Source organism: Oryzias melastigma, linkage group LG6, assembly GCF_002922805.2.
Source record: "Oryzias melastigma strain HK-1 linkage group LG6, ASM292280v2, whole genome shotgun sequence".
Classification (NCBI taxonomy): domain Eukaryota; kingdom Metazoa; phylum Chordata; class Actinopteri; order Beloniformes; family Adrianichthyidae; genus Oryzias; species Oryzias melastigma.
Window position 1 is genome coordinate 31,344,277 of NC_050517.1, and position 18,519 is coordinate 31,362,795.

An 18,519-nucleotide genomic window follows, 5' to 3' on the forward strand; every position below is an offset into this window, starting at 1 on the left:
TGCTCCACTTGGAATCTGGAGAAACAACAAAGGAATTAGAAGCATAGATAGCTAAATTAAATATATAATAAAGAATAGAGGAAAAGAGAAGTAAATGAGAATACAGAACAGAACCCCAGTGCACTATACGTTCCCTAGCTTCAAACTTCTCGCAGCCTTCTAGCAACTAATTGTTATTTAATTTTAATTCAAACATGTTAATTGTAAAATGCATCCAGTACGACACACAAAGCAGACGGTAATAATAACAAAGATAAAAAGCTAAAATTTTTAGCATATCAGTAATAATCTAAAGCCACAGACGCAGGCGGAATCGGCCATTTTTATCAAATGTTCTCAGGTTTGAGTTTGGCTTTTTACTGTTATATTAAAAAGTTAGACATGTGGTGTAACCTGTGTAGGATCATAATTCAGTTGTTTGTTGTCTTCAATGGTTCAAGCATTTAAAATGTTCAGTCCAAAGAAACTGAACAGACTGCGGCTCACAGGTATTGTTTTACTTGAATGACTACCAATTAATCTTGTGTTTTTTGTTTGTCTCTTCCCTTCTGCAGATACGCGGTTCTGCGCGACCCAGCAGGATGGCTCGGTGTGAACCCAGTCCGAGGAACTGTCAACACCTCAGCCTCACTGGACCGAGAGTCTCCTTATGTCCATGACAACAAATACACCGCTCTCTTCGTCGCCGTGGATAATGGTGAGTTGAAACTGCTCAGTAGCTGAAAGAAAGTTTTCTCTGCAGGAATTCAACATAAGGCTTTCAGAATCATTCTTTTTGTCATGTTTGGTTTCAAATGGGATCTGAGGTAGCGCTAATCATTCAGGGATGCTGGAAAAGACCGGCGGTGTTCGTCGTCCTCACCTAGCCGGAGTGAAATCGCCAAAGGGCTGTCCTTAAGTGGCATTGTGTCTATCAGACCATATGGCTGGTAGTTGGCAGTGTCATAGGAGCTGCTGCTCTGAGGCCATCCAAACCACAGATGGAGGTGTCAAGAGGCCCGGCGCATCTCTCTTTCTGCCCGCTTCTCTTTCTGTCTCTTTGTCCCGGTCTTTCTTCCCCTCCCTATCAATCCATCTGTTCTCCTGTACTCTGGAGATTCTGACAGATCCATTAGAGGAACTAAGGGATTCTATTAGCCGCCAACAGAATGGTGCTGTTGTGCTGGGAAATACGGTCCCTTTAGAAAGATGAGGGCTGAAAGAGAAGAAATGATGGAGAAGGTGGACGGAGGTGGTGGGGTCAGTAGAAGAAAGAAAGACATGAAAGAAGATAACAGGAAAGAGATACCAAGGTGGAACTTGGAAGAAATAATCAAAGCAGGAAAGAAATCCTGGGTGATCGAGCACAACCGAAAATAAAGCCACATGCACTTTTTTCTAGTATTTTCTATTCACCAACAATTTTGCAAAACTTGATTCTTAAAAGTTTGTTGGTGCAGCAATGAAGGCAGAATAAAATGTCCAAGTTTACAAACTAAACTCAGATTTGCTTGAGGATGAAAACAGCTCACAACGGTTGAATTGTGCTTTAAAACAAAACAGCAAGAAGCTTATAAAGTGTTTAACCACCTAGTATCTTCTGTCAGTGAGCATAAACAGGGCCCATAGTTAAAATTTAGAAAAAAATCTGTGGTCTAACCAAGAATTCTTATTTTAATTAAAAGAAAAAAATCTAGTTACTAAGACATGTTTTCTTAAACTTTGATTATTTGGTTGCTAAAAAACGCTTTCTCAATAAGATTATTTTATCCTGCAGGACACAGAATACGACAGTTTTTCCTGAAACGAGAGTGTTTTACCTTCTTAAGAACATTTCTTGCCGTACACTCACTTAGGAGGTTGATCCGTCTGGTTTCTGCGGGTTCTGGGGTTGTCCCGGCCCATGGAGGGTCGTAGAGGGGCAGCTGCATCTTAAGGGGAGCATAGGTGTGTCTTAAGGGTCGTACTGCCCCCTCAGGGGACGTCATGAAAATACAACGTACTACTGTCATGCGTGTGATACGTGTATTGGGAAGTATTAACAAGGCAAATGGAAGATGCACAAGGATTATTCACATTTGTTTTTAGATTTGTGAACAATCTAAGAGAGGAAATGAAAATACAGTTCAACAGGACTTTCATAAAATAATTATTGTACATTTTTCTGTTAACATTGGTAAGGTTACCTTTTGTTACTTACGTAAAATGGTGTAAAACAGCGTCAGGCTGTCAGCTTTGCTGTTCTAAATCCAAACACTGGAAGTCACTATTGGCATTTTCGGCGCTGTCGCCATTTTGTCTGACGTCACCGTGAAAAGAGTCTATTTTGACATACAAGTCATGTTTTTGTATGATTCCCTTATGAGACATGGGTGGGCAAACTACGGCCCGGGGGCCGCATGCAGCATTAAACTACTTCATCTGGCCGGGGAAACTGGAATAAATTATATGAATAATAAAAGTGTTTTCTTTTCCCTGTAATTCTGGTGTCTTCCCTTAAATGCTAAATGCTGTAAACTTTTCTATCTCTCTTGAAGGCCCAAAGTGTTTTACAGTCACCGTCCCATTCACTCACAGATGATGCACTACAACTAAAGTGACCTCTGTCTAATTGCAGACAGATATTTTGCATTCATGTTGAGCTGCAAGTTTTCTTTTTTTCCTGAGTCAGTCATTTTCCGGTCCTTTAAACACCACATGAACGCAGCACTTCTTTTTCTAAGTTTGCGATTTACACAAGGTAACTCATTGGTCAAACTAGAACTCAAATACAGAAACATAATATTGAAAATAATAGTTGATTTCTTGCTTGAAAAGCAATCAAAACAAAACTTAAGTGTCTCTAAATCCCCAAATACTTCCCAGTAAAATCAGAAGGGATATTCACCATTTTTATGTTTTCTGGTCGAAGGGAAACTGGTTAAAAACATGTGACCTAAAGTATGCTCTTAGAAATGAAATAGAAAATAATACTTAGCAATGGAACACTTAAAGCACGGGTCCCAAAACTACGGCCCGCGGGCCGGTTCCGCCCCTCCTCCACATTTGACCCAGCCCCCAAACTGTTTTAGCTAAATTAGACATTTTTCCAGTTTTTATGCTAATTAGGAGTTTAGCTAATAATTAAGCTACATGCTAGCTGTTTTGGGCAATTTAGGCTTTTTTTTGTTTTTTAGGGTAATTTGGCATTTAGCTAATATTTCAGCTACATGCTAGTTGTTTTGGCTAATTTAGGCTTTTTTTTAGATTTTTAGGCTAATTTGGAGTTTAGCTCATGTTTTAGCTACATGGTAGCTGTGTAGCTATTATGTCAGCTACATGCTAGCTGTTTTGGCTAATTTAGAATTTTTTTTGAGTGTTTTCAGCTAATTTGGCGCTTCGCTAATATTTTAGCTAGCTAAAGCTATTAATCTATCACAGGTAATGCTATATATATATTTAAATGTTTTAGTATTCTTTTTTTTCTGTGAAGATTTTGGAAATTAATTACTTGAAATTTGGTTATGTGTGGCTTTCTGGAAACCATACATCTTTACATTTAGGCTGTGATTTTTATACTTTCTCTGTGAGAAGAAAACAGTTATGTGACCCTTGTTAGAAAACGTTTGGGGACCCCTGACTCAGAGTGCCAGGATCTGTGTGACCAAAGCTTTACTTCGTTCAATTGTCTCATCTGTTGTCATTATTCCTGATGCTAAAATTGGTGTTACAGGTTTAACGAAGCGAAGACCCAGACTGTCACAGCAATAACGTCTGTCTCTCCAATAATCTATTTTAGCTAAGGCGAAAGTTGTGAACAGACTAAAGAAAAAAATACTTTAATTTCCTTCAGCCAAATGATAATGAAAGATTAAAGGTGTCAATAAAGTCACAATATTAAATTCCACCTGCTTTCTGAAGACGATGACGTCTGGTGTGCGTGCGGCTCATATCCCGCTCGCACAGATCCAAGGCGAGGAAGACCGTGAAGCCACCACCTCCTTTTGTCTGCAGAGGAAATCTGAGCAAAGCATCTGCTCTTTGGCGTCTGCCGAGGCTGTCGTTAGCAGCAGATATGTCCCACGTACGACGACCCGCCTCTGTAGAGCAGAGCATCGATTCAGTCGTCTGCCTTTGTCTACGGGGAGGTCGAGGAGGAAGACGAGACGTGGACGTCCGGAGAGTCGTGTCAAACAAAAGTCATGCCTGTTTGAGAGCTTCACCTGCTCACAGCAGGCAGTTAGGAAAACATGTTTAGGAACCAGAGAAAGAAATCGATGAGAAGAAACCGACGCCGCGGAGGCTGGAAAAAGTCTTTAATTACATGAAGTCAAACTTATATTTCAACCCAGAAAATCAGACAGGAACCAAAAAGTAATTTTTTTTTATATTTTCATTTGTTACAAGATCCACTTATGATTTAAATAAGTGTTTGAATTTGAAACAATAAATATTCTGTAGTGCAGAGTCAATGTTTCATCAGTTTCTGATCCTTTTTACATAAAGTAGGATTTGTCTGAATGTTTCTGTTTTGCAGATTTATTGTAATTTTCACCTCCTGCTGTCATCTTTCAGCAAGATTGCTAAAAGGAAAGAAAATGTACACAAATTATTTAGTAATAAATATCGGAAAAGAAAATACAATACAAAATATGTTGTGGTTGTTGGCTGTAAAAGAATTCTTATTGTAGATGGTTTCAGAAAAATCAGATATATTATTTTATTGTTATAAAAAAAGAAAAAAAAAAGTCTCCATTGATTATTCGCATAAATAAATCAACACTCTGGAGGAATTTTTCTACTGTTTTGATCATAACCAGCAGATTCTGACAGATTAATGTGTCGTATTTTAAAAACCGGTGTTTGTCTCGTAAACACAGAACAATTAAACAAGTTTAGGGAGACAGAAAGCACAAAATAAAAAATAAAAAAATAGAAATGTGAAGGTTGCTATGAAGAAAGCCATCATTCAATCTGGTCAACAGCACAATAATATCAGTTATTGATAATTATTGGTGGACAGCATGACGTCACAGCAATAATATCCAATATATGCCTGTAGAGTAAATAAATGGGGGTTCAGATCATAAAGAGTCATAAGATAAGGATGTCATAAATAAATGGTATTACTTAGTTCTCACATACTTATAGATACTAACAAATAGGACGCACACAACTGTTTACAAGTTTATTCATACATCAATGATAGAAGACTCATCATCTAATTTTGAAGGAATTTTTATTTTGCAAAAATCTGCATCCGACTCATTCTGTCAAGTCGCTCAGTCGGGTGTCAAAAATCCCTCCACTACGTTCCTAAACCGGATGCACCGACCGCAACGTTCATAAAATACAAAAGTATTTGGAACTTTTTTTTTTTTATTTTCACAAAAAAGGGCCAGACAGGAAACAGAATAAATGCTTTGGATTTCAAAATAAAACAGACAAAAACCAGAAGGATTTATTGTGACAGTTGTTCCCACAGACCATAATAATAACAGAATGTTCAGCAAGAGGCTGGATATTACTGATGTTACCAGGATGCTGCTAATAAAGTTGTTCACTGTTTATAAATACAATTAGAAAATACCAGTTTTAGGGACTTCTTTTTAAAAATGTATTTAAATATTGTACCTTAAAGTCGGATGAGGTTGAAGTCGGCGTCCGATTTTTTTATTAAATCAATATCACATTTTAATGTTTTCTACACAAAATCTACACATAAGAAGCTTAAAACAACTTTTACAGAGAATAAAAATGAACTTTAACTTAAAAGTTCAGGGAAACTTGAAACAAAAATGAAAAAAATTAGACGCCCGCTATGTAACTAAGGACTGTGACTAAACCGGTTTGTTATCTGAAAAGGTTAGAGGATCAAAATGATCAGCTATTACATGTAATCACATAACATCAGTTTTCTTGAAACAATCTCAGATACAAAAACCCAGAGTGAGCAGCAGCAGCAGCAGCAGCAGCAGCAGCAGCAGCAGCTCGAACCGAGAAAATCAACAAATCATTTGTTCATAACTCATCGCCTTTATGCTGCTCAGGTTTCTCATCAGTCAGTTTGTGTCCATTCTCTCAACATTACATGTTCTTCTAAGGCTGATTCTGATCATTTTCTTGTCTTGCTTTATATGTGATTCCATTATTTTCCAATCATAGCTGTAGCCTTAAGTTATTTGAATGTGTGTGCGGTCCATCTCTGCATAACAAATCAGACTTTCACTTCCATCGGTTTGGTTAGGATTGGCTGTGCGGATGCAGAGAGATATGGGTGATGTTGGCTCCTCTGGATAGACTTTATTCTCCTCCCAGTGTTTGATAAAAACAGAACAGATGTGACATAACAAACAGACAAAATAAAAGGCTTTTAGCATCATTTCTGTTTGTGTTTGCCAAGCGTTTCTCCCTCTATCAACTCCTCATCCTGATGGAAAATGATTGTTTTTTTGGTGCATTCTCAGCCGCAGACTTATTGTTTCAACCTGAGTGGAGACGTTCATGAGCTGTTTAAATAAACTTTGATCAGTTTGATTTTGCATGCTGGAGAACTGTCTTTCTGCTCTCCGCTTCCCTGCTGGGCTGCCAGCTGCTGGCTCATCTCCTGCTCCTCTCCATCCTTCAAATCAGATTCTGTCTTCCTCGCTGTTTGATCCCAGCAACTTTTGTTTGCTTGAATTCAATTTGGTGCGTTCATTATGGTTTTTAATGTCTTCCCTGTATCACGCGCTCTGGCTCTCTGGCCTGTCTCCGTGTTCCCACTCACTGCTGGGAGTTTTTGGTTCACTGTCTTCTCCGGCTCCTCATTTAAATGTAAAACCGCCTCCCGGTGGGAGCCATTTGTCATTTTGAGACATGAACACATTATCGAGACCCCAGTTGTCTAAAAAACAGCTCCACGCACACACTTGTAATCTCCAGAATGGGCTGCCTTTAAACCTTCTATTAAAACTCTTAAGTTATGCACAAAAGAGCAGAACACTGTTTGCTTGGAGCATGTAAATGTACTGGAGAGAGACCTTCCTTTGGGCACAGATTTAGGGCTGAGTTTCTGCCAAAAACCTCCACAAAGTCAGGAAACTGAAGTTTTTTTGTTGCTTAATACATGCAGTTTTCGCATATTGCATTTTGCATTTCATTCTTTAAAGAGAAAATAGTATTTGTAGCAGTCATGTGTATATTTTTGATCAAAGTCAGGAAGAAAAATCACTAAATTGTGGAATTGGAAAACAAAAAAGCAAAATTAATGAGGACAGAATTGTTCATTTCTCAGTAAAATCTCCACTTATAATAGTCCTGGTTTCATATTTTCTCATATGAATTAAGTCTCCTGTTCTGTGAAGTCCTCAATGACAGGAAGGGAAACTCTGACTGCCAAACTCATTTTAAAGCAGGCAGCGTGCCACCCATCACATGTAACGCCGGCCTCTTCCTCGCCATCGTGTTCATTGATCCTGCAGTCTCAGAATAAAACATGGATATAGATGAGCAACATCAAATCTAGAAGGATTAAAGAAAATTTCCCAAAATCCTATAAAAAAAATGTCTTTACATCTCATGTGTCAAAGTCAAGGCCCGGGGGCCGAATCCGGCCCTCCAGATCATTTTATTTTAGGTTATTAATGACCCGATGTTATCTTGAGCTCATTTCTAACTTGTATCATTTTGACAAAATATATTTTTATGGAGAGTAAAATATTGAAAGTTATTTAAGGTTTAAGTTGATTTATTTGGATTAATATTATTATTCATAATTAAGTTAAAAAGTTACAGTTTTAAAAATCAGCATTCTCCTAGTTTTTTGGACTATTTTGGTATTTACTAAGATTTTTTTTGACTATTTTGGAGTTTAGCTATTATTCCAGCAACATGGTAGTTTTGCTAGTTTTTGCATGCTGTTTTGGCTAATTTAGGCTTTTTTCTTAATTTTTTAGGCTATTTTGAAATTTTGATTTTTTTTTTAACTACATTCTAGCTTTTTTGGCTAACCTAAGGGTTTTTTTTTTTTTTAGGCTAGTTTGGCTTTTAGATAATATTTTAGTTGGCTAACAGTTTCAGCTATCAGCACTAACATCTTCAGCGGCCAAATTCAGTTCACTGCATTCACATTAGCATTATCACAGGTAATGATGTATATCTAGTTCATAATTATGTGAAAAAGTTACAGTTTTAAAAATGTAGTTTAGAGTGTTCAATAAATGTTTATCCTGTTCGGCCCGCGACCTCAGGTGTGTTTTGAGCAGACCGGTACGGGAGGAGTAGTACGGGACGGACCAGTTCATTCTGGTGAGCGTTTCCACTCAGTTAAGCCTCGCTTCATCTGAGCGGTTTGTTTTTGCGGCACATGCGTGGTGTAGACCTCTAGCGTGTCATTGTGTGGTTGTTATGCAATGACTAGAAAAGCAACAACAACGGAGGTCATCCAGCAGCTCGTCTTTTTCTGTCTTTAGTTGTTGTTCATGGTGTAGAACAGGAATTTAATGTTGTTTGAAAGACTAGAGGAAAACAGAATCACTAGCTTGGCGCTTTATTGGTGCTTTCTATAGTCTCATCAATTTCTGCCAATCAACGGGTGACAACAGTGACTTCGCCCCAAGAGGTACTCAAAATACCGGATGGAACCAGACCGCACCATTTTGGACCGCTCAGTGGAAATGAGGCGTCTGCTCTGGGGGAGGGTACCGGTACCTGACTGGTGTCTGTGGCCTGGTACCAACCTGCCCTCGGGACCGGTACCAGTTCACGGCCTGGAGATTGGGGGCCTCTGATTTATGGAAACAGTCAACACGTTGAGTTGTGGACACCCAAAACGTCAAAAAGTGACTGGAAGGGGGCCCGAACCGTCCGTCCATATGTAACAAGTTGGGAGTGAGAATGTGTTAGTGTGACGTAATAGTTTTTAAGAACTACTCATGAGTTGGTGCAGTCAGCGCCAAAGGCTGGTTCTGTGGCTTCTCCTCGGTTACACTGGATACAAACAAGGCTTTTGTTTCCTTTTTATTTAATTTATTTCTTACTGTAAATTGTTTTAATGCTCTTTTTCTTTGGAACAGACACAAAAACGAACAGATTTACCAATTCCTCGGTAAGGGAGAGAGCGATGATAGCAGGAAACCCGTTAGCAGAGTTTTGCAGCTCTTTAATTATATGCTCTCTGGTCATAACTGGCACATTCCACTGTATCGCGGGCACGTGGGACACATCACCGGTGTTTCCTCTCAAATTGCTTAATTGGATTAATGACCGATTAAAAAAAAAAAAGATCTGGCATTAGTCAGAATCTACAAATGTGGCTCACCCGTCACTGACTAATTCATCTGTGGCTGTAATCCAGTTTGCATCGGAGTTAAAGCCACTCTGGAGAACGTGTCTGTAGTGAGAGTTGTGAGGAGTGTAGAGCTGACTGACGGCTGGAAGCGTTTGTGTTTCAGGCCAGCCCAGACTCTGTTAACGTTAGGATGCTTCTGTCACACAGAAATGCAGTGCGAGTAAGCCGGGCCGACAAAACCCAAAAAGATAGATTCATGCAGAGTCCTGAGCCAGCTGTTAGCGCGGAAATGATAAAGTGTATCAGCTTAGTACACCGAGCCTGAAATCCTACGGCCGAGGCGAGAAGAGAGCAACACAGCAGCAAAAATAAAAGGATTTAAAACGGTCGTTTTCTTAATGTGTGGAGATGACTGTGAGTTCTTTCTGAAAGCGGAGTATTTTGGCTCTCTGGCTACAGCTCTTTAATGTATAATGAAACTCTGCTTCACTTCGATTTACTTATTGATGAATCAATGTTTGATGGGGGATTTGGGAATGAGCCGTAAGCAGATACAGGCATGGTGAATGCTACAAATAAGCCATGACTGTCTCCTCTAGCTTTGCAAAACATCCATTATACTCCAGCCAAGAGAGTAACAGCCAAGGAGAAGACTGTGTCCAATAGAATTGTAAATATAGCAACAGGAGGCTCCGTGTCAAGAGGACAAAAAAAAGGAAAAAACATGCAAGAAAAATGAGACGAGGTCAGAAGAAAGGCAGGAGGTGAAAATTAGAAACATGACAGAACCAAACAATGGAGGGATTTCTTTTTGGGTGGCAGAAGACGATGACTGTCCTACAGGACTGAATATATCATAAAATAATGTTTTCATCACCTCTGTGTCTTAAAGGGGCCGTACCATGGAAATTCTACTTTTTGAGGTTTTGAGTGCATCATACAGATCAACCGCTGTTGTAGTTCCAACAGAATTCTCTTCAAAACAATCTCATAACACCACCACGATGAAACTCATTCAAATGTGGTCGGATGAATTCAGGCTCAATAAAACAACTTTTAACGTGATCCACATCGATTCTACCGGCAATCTACATGTTACAAACTCTTATTAGTGTGTGTAGCTGTAGCTGTAGCGTCCCCAGTAACCATCATGCAGGATTCCTCAGCGGAGGGCCGGATAGAATTACCCAGAGGGCCGGATCCGGCCCCCGGGCCTTGACTTTGACACATGAGATGTAAAGACATTTTTTTTTTATAGGATTTTGGGAAATTTTCTTTAATCCTTCTAGATTTGATGTTGCTCATCTATATCCATGTTTTATTCTGAGTCTGCAGGATCAATGAACACGATGGCGAGGAAGAGGCCGGGCCTTGACTTTGACACATGTGCCGTAAACATGTAACGCACTAGCTAACGCTACAACTTCCACGCACGTTGCACCTCGTGTGTAGACGCTCTTGTATTATTTTGCATGATAACAACATAGCTCAGAGGTTGTTTGTTTACAAGCACAAACCGCGGACACACAGAGGAACGCCGAGGAGGCTCGCTGACGGTCTATGGACAGGCTCAAAGATTACGTCGTGAAATGGGCGGGACCGACAAGGAGCGAAAGGCGGAGCCTCAGAAATCAAGTCGTTTTACTTCTGAGTATTACGAACAGGCCACAAAAATGACTCATATTTCATAAATAATTCGTTTTTTAGTGTTCCGAAGGTGAAATATGATCATATATATGAATATAATTTACTCTGAAAGGATTAAGAATATCATGGTATGGCCCTTTAAGGATCTGCCTCTCTTCCTCCATCCATCCATGCATCTTTATTTGTCAGTCCCTTTATGAGGACAGTCATGAAGGCTGGAAGGTTAGGAAATGTTTTCCTGCCCAGCCAATCAATCGTGACCCTGTGTTGCAGCAGGCAAAGGTGCTGCCAGGCAGGGGAAAGAGTGCAATGTGGGGAATCCAGACACATTGACCCACGGTAATGGCGGTGTAATGGATATGCTCAGAAAAGCGCAGATCACACCACAGTGCAGCCTTGCTTCCTGTAGCCTTCCCTGACTCGCTGTATTGCCTCATTAACCCCAAATTCTAAGTGCCTGTCTCACTTTAGCTTTAGCACAGCGGTCCACACCTCCTTTTCTCTCTTCACACTTCTTTTCACTTCCTGAAGTGCTGCAATCTTCACTGTTTTTTTGTCATTAAAACGTTTTTCTTTACACATGGCAGATACATCATCACTCTGGAGCAAAACTTTAAATTCTTCTGAAATCTGCTGTTATGAATTTATTCCTATTAACACTTTCTTATATTTAGCTTGTTACAAGTTGGGTTTTCTTTAATTGACTTTGCCTGGCTTCATTTTTGGCTACTAATATGAACATATGAGGGATTTAAGTTTATTTATTTTTTTAACCTTTATTTTACCAGATCTCTTTTTCAAGGGAGACCTGTGTCCTGATGAGGTTCTGTAAGGGATAATGCACGATGAGGTGTCCATTATCAGAAATTAATGGAGCCGTAAACCATCTGATCCAAAACAGTGGACTGATGGTTCCATAAAGTCGATTAAATTCTGTTATGGACAATTCAACACACATTATCCAGCTTACAGCATGGTCACTTGTGAAAGAAAATACACATTCAATCAAACATTAGTACCTTGATCATTTTATTTTGTTCATTTAAGTTGTTTTTCTTAAGAAACAGACTATTTGATCCGTGTTGCGACCATTGACTGTATATTCATTTGGAGATATCAACCCCTCCCCTTTCGTGTTCCAAACAGGAAGTACCCGCTGGTTCAAAGAAGGTCAGAATCCCATAATAATAATAATCATTCTTGTTTTGATACTTTCTTCTTAACACGTTTTTTTTCTAATCCTAGTATATTTTCTTTATTGCAAGTTAGTCAAGTGTTAAACTGACCAATCAGATGCCTCAGTAAAAGCATGTGGTGCCCGCTGGCCCCGCCTCCAACCTTTGATTGACAGATTCCCCCAATCCGCTTTCAGTGGGAGGGGTGTAGTTCTTTGAACAAGCTCACTCATGATTGGTGACAGTGGTTTCTCTAAAAATGTGACTCAGACCGACTCGAACCAATCACTGTTGACTGGTTTCAAAATGGCGGCGCACGTATTAGGAAGTCACGGTGGTGGTTTTGGCCTCGTTTTGTCAAGCTCCACCCCCTGAATAAAAAGTGTTTGTGAAAATGTGAAGCAAGTTTTGGGAACATTAAAACTGTTTCATGATCTTCAGTGCAACCATTCTTTAAAGGGACAATCAGGCCGTTTTAGTATTTGTCCTCATTTTCATTAATTTATTTACTTCTTTTTTATGTTTGGCTGAAATGTGAATCCAAATGAAAAGCTGGCAGGCGGCGTGAGTCTTCCGACTGCCTCATGAAAGCCTCTCGGGGAAGTTACCACCTTGTAAACAGACTCACGCTGCATCTGTGATTAAAGAATATCTTCGCGGAGCTTTGCCAGGGAATAAAAGTCTGTCTCTGCTGTTGGCTTTTATCAGGCCCGCTTAGCTTGTGTCCTTGGAATACTGATTCATCCTCAGATCAGAATTTATTGCTGCGCCTGGCACACTTAAACAAACATGGCTCTGCCCACTCAGCAAGAGCCTCTGATTCCACACTACTTATTTTATAAAACACAGAGACTACTGGTTACAGACTGAAGCTGCTTATTTTCAGGGTTTGGATTAAAATGTAAGAAGTGGCCAGCTCCTCCTCGTTCAGCACTTCTCTATCAGGAGTATAAATGAGTGGGTAGTGAAGATGGAGGGGGCTGGCTAATGAAAGATGAAGTCAGATGATGGAATCAGCCAAACGTGTTTGATAGAGATTGTCTTTCACTTTATCAACAAAACATATCATTACAGCAGCAAAGGAAATGTGTCTCAGACTGGGTTCCTGATGATGACTTGAGAGCTGCGTCTGTGTTTGTCAGCATGTTGGATACTCATCGATCTGGACCAGACGGGAGGATATTTTAATTATGCAGCCTCGCAGTTAAAAATGTCCTTTAAAGGCCTCTGTAGTTAACCCATTCGTTTAAAATCTTCTAGAGGAGCCTAGCAAGCTTCTCAAATAAATGTTTAATCTTAAAAGTGATGGTTCGTAGGTGATCTACGATCCATTCTGCCAGTTTTAAACAGATTTACGTCAAAGAATAAGCTGACAGCTGCAGACGTTGGGGTTTAAAGTACCAAAAAATAAAACATGTTTTGCGTTTGAATAAAAAGAAAACAACAAAAGGGTTTTTGTTCCTGAAATATCATAATTACTTCCTTTTTATGTATTTTTTGCTTCTTTAATTGCGATTTATTGGTCTAACAAAGTCACATTTTCAATAGATTTTTGTTTATTTTATGTAAAACATTTCAAAAGGTTAACTCCAAAAACAAAAACTTTTAATAACATCTTAAAGTCAGTTGGCTGTTTTTGTTCACATGCTCCTCCCCCTTCTCCTGAGAGCTTTGAATATAGTTATTGAAAAAGGCAAACTGAGGATGAAATTGACTTGTTTTTATGTTCAAATAAAAGTCTGGATGAACCAACATTAGGATAGTTGTGTGACCCATCTTTCAGTCCTTCTCCAATCATCTTCTATCATCTATTTTCAAAACTTTCTCATTGATCTTTTAGTTATGATAATGCAGTTTTTAGCCAAAAATAATCAAAAGTATTTTTCTAGGACCTAATTTCTGCAAAGCGGCAGGACTTCGTTATAAATTTGTCTGAGTTGTAGGCGAGGCTATTGGCACAGAGAGAGCCTGTCCTCATTTCCCATCATCCCTTTGTTTACACTTTTTCTTACTAGCTTACAGCCTCTCAGAACCCCGAGCTAACATTACAGAGGCAACGAAATGGCGAGAATATCAGAGTTATTCAGACATTCAGTTTTAAACCAGATTCCAGCTCAGACGAGGAAAACAAAGACGTTCATGGATCTATTTGTCTGCAAGAGGATGCATCAGAATGGAGCGGAGCAGGAGCTCACAGATTTGATCTAACTTAAAACTTCTTCCCAATGCATTTTTTTGTCTGCCTCTGATTCACAACAATTTGAGTAAAGAAAGGGCGGACACTCTACCACAAGGCCACTGAACTGCTCATTCTAGTTGTAGATTTACAGAAAATTGAATAAAGCAACTGATTCTTTTAAGTCAGCGTACAGCAGAAAGAAAACTTTTCAGAAAAATGTTTATGAAGTATCACTTTTGTTTAACCAGACGGGAAATCAGCATTTTAAGGGTATAATTAGTATAAAAGCGCTTCTTTCTAAGCCCATCGTTAGCCGTGGCAGTACCCACCTCCTCCAATTACGTGGTATAATGGCTAGCAACTGATAACCCAAAATCTATTCTGAAAGCAATTTGCCAGACTAGAAGCGATGCACCTGTCCCCAGCATTGCTTCCATCCCTGAAGTCATCTCTGCTAATGACTTGTGCCCATTGTAATTGGTTCTGGCTGGTTTCATTTACAGTTCTGATCAGCCAATCAGATTAGTAAGCTGTCACATGATAGTATTTGCAAAAGCCCCGAGGAGGCTGATGAGTGATGGCGCGGCGTGAAGTGACTTATCTGAGGGGAGTTTTTAACTAGGTCTGGGGCTCCAAATGCTAACAAAATGGATGGAGAGGAAGTGGGAAAAAGGACATCAGCAGATAGGATGTCATTTCCCTCCGCTTTATTCAGAGCAGAGAATAAGGGGATGACCTACTCTCTCCATGTATGATAATGGACAAAAGACTTCTTTTTGATATATTGCCTCAGTGGAGGCTCTAGGTGCCCGATTTAAATATTTACTCAGCCATCTAAAAATAGAAAAGAAGTGGGCTGCTAAGGATATTTATTGAATTACCATCTCCCTTTTCTCTTTTGTATAAATTTTGCCTTAGAAACCAAAAAAATGGAAGTGCAGCTTCATGAATTTATAGTTTAGTGAACGTCGTCTCTATTGCTGGTCCTCTTTAGCATACATGTTTACACTCTTTGTTGAGAGGATTAGCCTTCAACATCGGAGCTTTTACTCCACTGTCGATGTATTTGGATTGGAAATTGTTTATTTCAATCAAACAAAAAAATAAATAAAACTAAAGAAGACAAACAAGAGAAATAGAGGTCAATGTAGAGATGCATCAAACTTAAGATAATTAATCATGGATTGGAAAACATCAGTTCAGTTATAATTACTGTAACTCATAAACAGACGAATTAGCTCTTATATATGCAGAACATGACACATCGAAAACAAATAATCATAAAGTTTGACGAAAAAGTTTAATTAATTCCTTGAAAAGGAGTGGGAGGAAGTACAGTATATAATCCCACCTTAATTATGCTTTACTTACTTTTTATTTTCTATTTCTACATAATCCAGTTCTTAACGTCAGATCAGTCATGAGTAATTTATCGTCACAACTGGATCCTGAATGACTGTTTCTACTCTTTGATTTAGTCTCTAAATAACATCACATGCCCAAAGCTGAGTCCCTGATTGGTTGACACGCTGTGTCAAGCTCGGCGCTGAAATCGCGCCGCGACAGATCACGTCTTTACAGTGAGTTAACATTGAGACTTGACGCCTCCGCCGCGCCGGCATCATTCGGTGTGAATGCACCATAAGGAGTAGAAACAGCTTTGGATGAAATACAACACTGTACTGTAGTAAAATGTTTATGCAATTAACTCAAACCAACCGATTCTGACGAGTAGAAAAGCAGCTTTTATGGAATTACAGAGATTATGTAAATGATCGAAGAGTTATGGAAGTTTAAAGAGTGATTTTGTGTCACCGGTGTTACCTCCAGTTTTAACCCTTCACTTAGTATAGTGCAACCACTGACTGTATATGAGAAATGGTGCGAATGAACATCACCCATGGAAATGGTTTCACAACGACTCCAACGCATCAAGTCAATTCAGTCATACCATTCATGTTCAACCTGATCGGTGCGGGGCTTTGACTAGTGATGACGTCACACTACGGTGACACCACTAGACAAAATACTTTCCAGACTATAAGTCTCTCCAGAGTATAAGTCGCAAGAGCAAAAAAATGCATGATGAAGAAGAAAAAAAAGCATAAATACGTTTTAAAAGAGAAAAGTCCAACATTTATGAACAAATTCAGCAAGCCTGACGTCACGTTGCATTTAACACCGAACACGATTGATGCGTCACATTCGAGGCCGCCGCCTCTTTTGTCGTTCGTCAAATTTAAATCTTAACGTTTGTCTGAAAATGTGTTCTTAAACTAGACCCTCCGATTGCATGTGGAGAAGCTATCTTTTAGCCTCATCGCTACATGATGGAGGCTTTGACTGTATATCTCGTTTAAAATACACAGAAGATACGGATGATGTTGAGAGGTTAAATTATTTATTTTGAAGAACTCCACCAAAGCATCTATAATCACGTCTCCATGTCTGAGTATTTCGGTCTTTTTCTTTCTCTTACTGCGATCGTTACCTTCATCTGCACCTTCAGCTGCATCTGAATGACTGTTTTTAGCTGCTCTTCTGTCTGTTTGTAACCCAGTTTGATGTCTTGCTGTTCCGCATTAGTCCAAGAAGAGAAAAATAAAAACAATAATAATAATTTCTTCATGCAAATAAGAATAACATCTTAACGTTCATGAGGACAAGGATCAGATTCTCAGCCATGTTTGTTTTGGACGGCACCTCTTCTTCTGTGCTTCTGTCAGCAGCAAATAGTGATACACAAACCTACAATGCCCTCTAGTGGTCGTTAGTGGGAAAATAACAAATACATGAGCATATTTATGTTTTTAAAAAACATAAATCATCGTTTCTATGGTAACTACTCGCGTCAATCATGAGTGAGCTTGTTGGAAGGCCATATCGCGACCACTTGAAAGCAGACTACACAAAATCTGCCAAACGATTCAAATGTTGGACATGGGGGCCAACAGGCTCCACCTACTTTAATTGAGCCATCTGATTGGATTTTATCTTCAATAACTTGCACTACAGAAAAAATATAAAAAACAATATCAGGATTAGCAAGAACATGTTAAGAAAAGGTATTTGAAGAAGTAGAGTTATTCTGGCAGATAAATTCACTGTTTTTTTCTCAGTAGAAGAAGTTTGGCTTTTCTGAACCATCAGATACTTCCTGTTATACACTCCATGGGGGAGGGGTCTCTCATTCCAGTTATCTTATACAGTCAATGATCGCAACACTTAATTTAGCACCATCTTGAGCAGAAAAACACGATGAAGTATTTTTTTTATGAAGTTCATAGTAAATTCCGGCATGAAGGCGCTAAAATGAGCAAAGTCTTGTTTAAACGCTGACAGAACCACCACCGTCGCTTTCTACTTCCCACATTTCCCCCCACAGCTGCTGCGGACAGATATGGCCATGTTTACCTCTGAGGTTTGGGGGGAAAGTGGAGTAGGTAAAGCATCCCTTGAGCCTTAAGTAAATCTTGATTTCTACATGTATTATTGTTCTCCGCTGGCGATGAGCCTGCATAGCTAACAGGAATTAGCAGAGGACTAAACAGAGCCCAAAAACCTGCAGCATGGCGGGAGTGTTGGCACGGTCGCTCAGCTGAGACCGGTTGTTCATTTAAAAAGAGAATGTGTGTTCGTGTTATGCCAGCAGCAGTTAAATATATATATTTCTATCAAAATAAAATGTGGTTTAAACATTGAGCTGTTTTAGCACAAACTGAAGACCATAAGTTAAAGCTGAACGCTCTCGTCCTCCCCTTTAAGATGACAGCTTTTAACCTCATCTATCCTCCCGAATTCGACATTATTACCTCGGTGTACCCGACCTTCGAATTAGTCTTTCTGACTGTTCAACTACGCCGTGATATATTGTGACATTTTCCAGGGAGCCATTCGTCATCGCAGCTCCTGGCTGACTTCCTCCTGTGGCGGCTTTTTGTTGTTTCATTTCCTTCATCCTCTGCTCTCATGCAGCGGTGAAAAATAATAATCCTAATAAAAATGTTTATTATGTTTTGCTAAGGGCACCAGATCTGTCCCGGCACATGAGGCTTATTATAATGAGGAAAAGAAATGTAGCCAAATAAAATATATATATATTTCAGCTCTGTTGAGGCAAACTGAAAAAAATAAAAATAAAAATAAAAATTTATAGTGTGAATGTTTAGTAAACATTCACACTATAGTGATTCTCCTGCTTCTTTCCATAGATTTTTCGGCTTTAATAAACTTAATAGTTTTTGAAATATTGAGCAAAATATGCCCCATAGGAAATGAATGAGAAAGAC

General features: G+C 39.2%; 1 protein-coding gene across 1 annotated transcript in view; it reads left to right on the forward strand.

The window, feature by feature from the left end:
• cdh13 (cadherin 13, H-cadherin (heart)) overlaps positions 1–18,519 on the forward strand; it is a 431,031-nt gene that overhangs the window by 369,215 nt on the left and 43,297 nt on the right. The window contains exon 12 of the mRNA XM_024281692.2: positions 555–697. Coding sequence (XP_024137460.1) covers positions 555–697 — 143 coding nt within the window. The remainder of the gene's footprint in view (positions 1–554; positions 698–18,519) is intronic.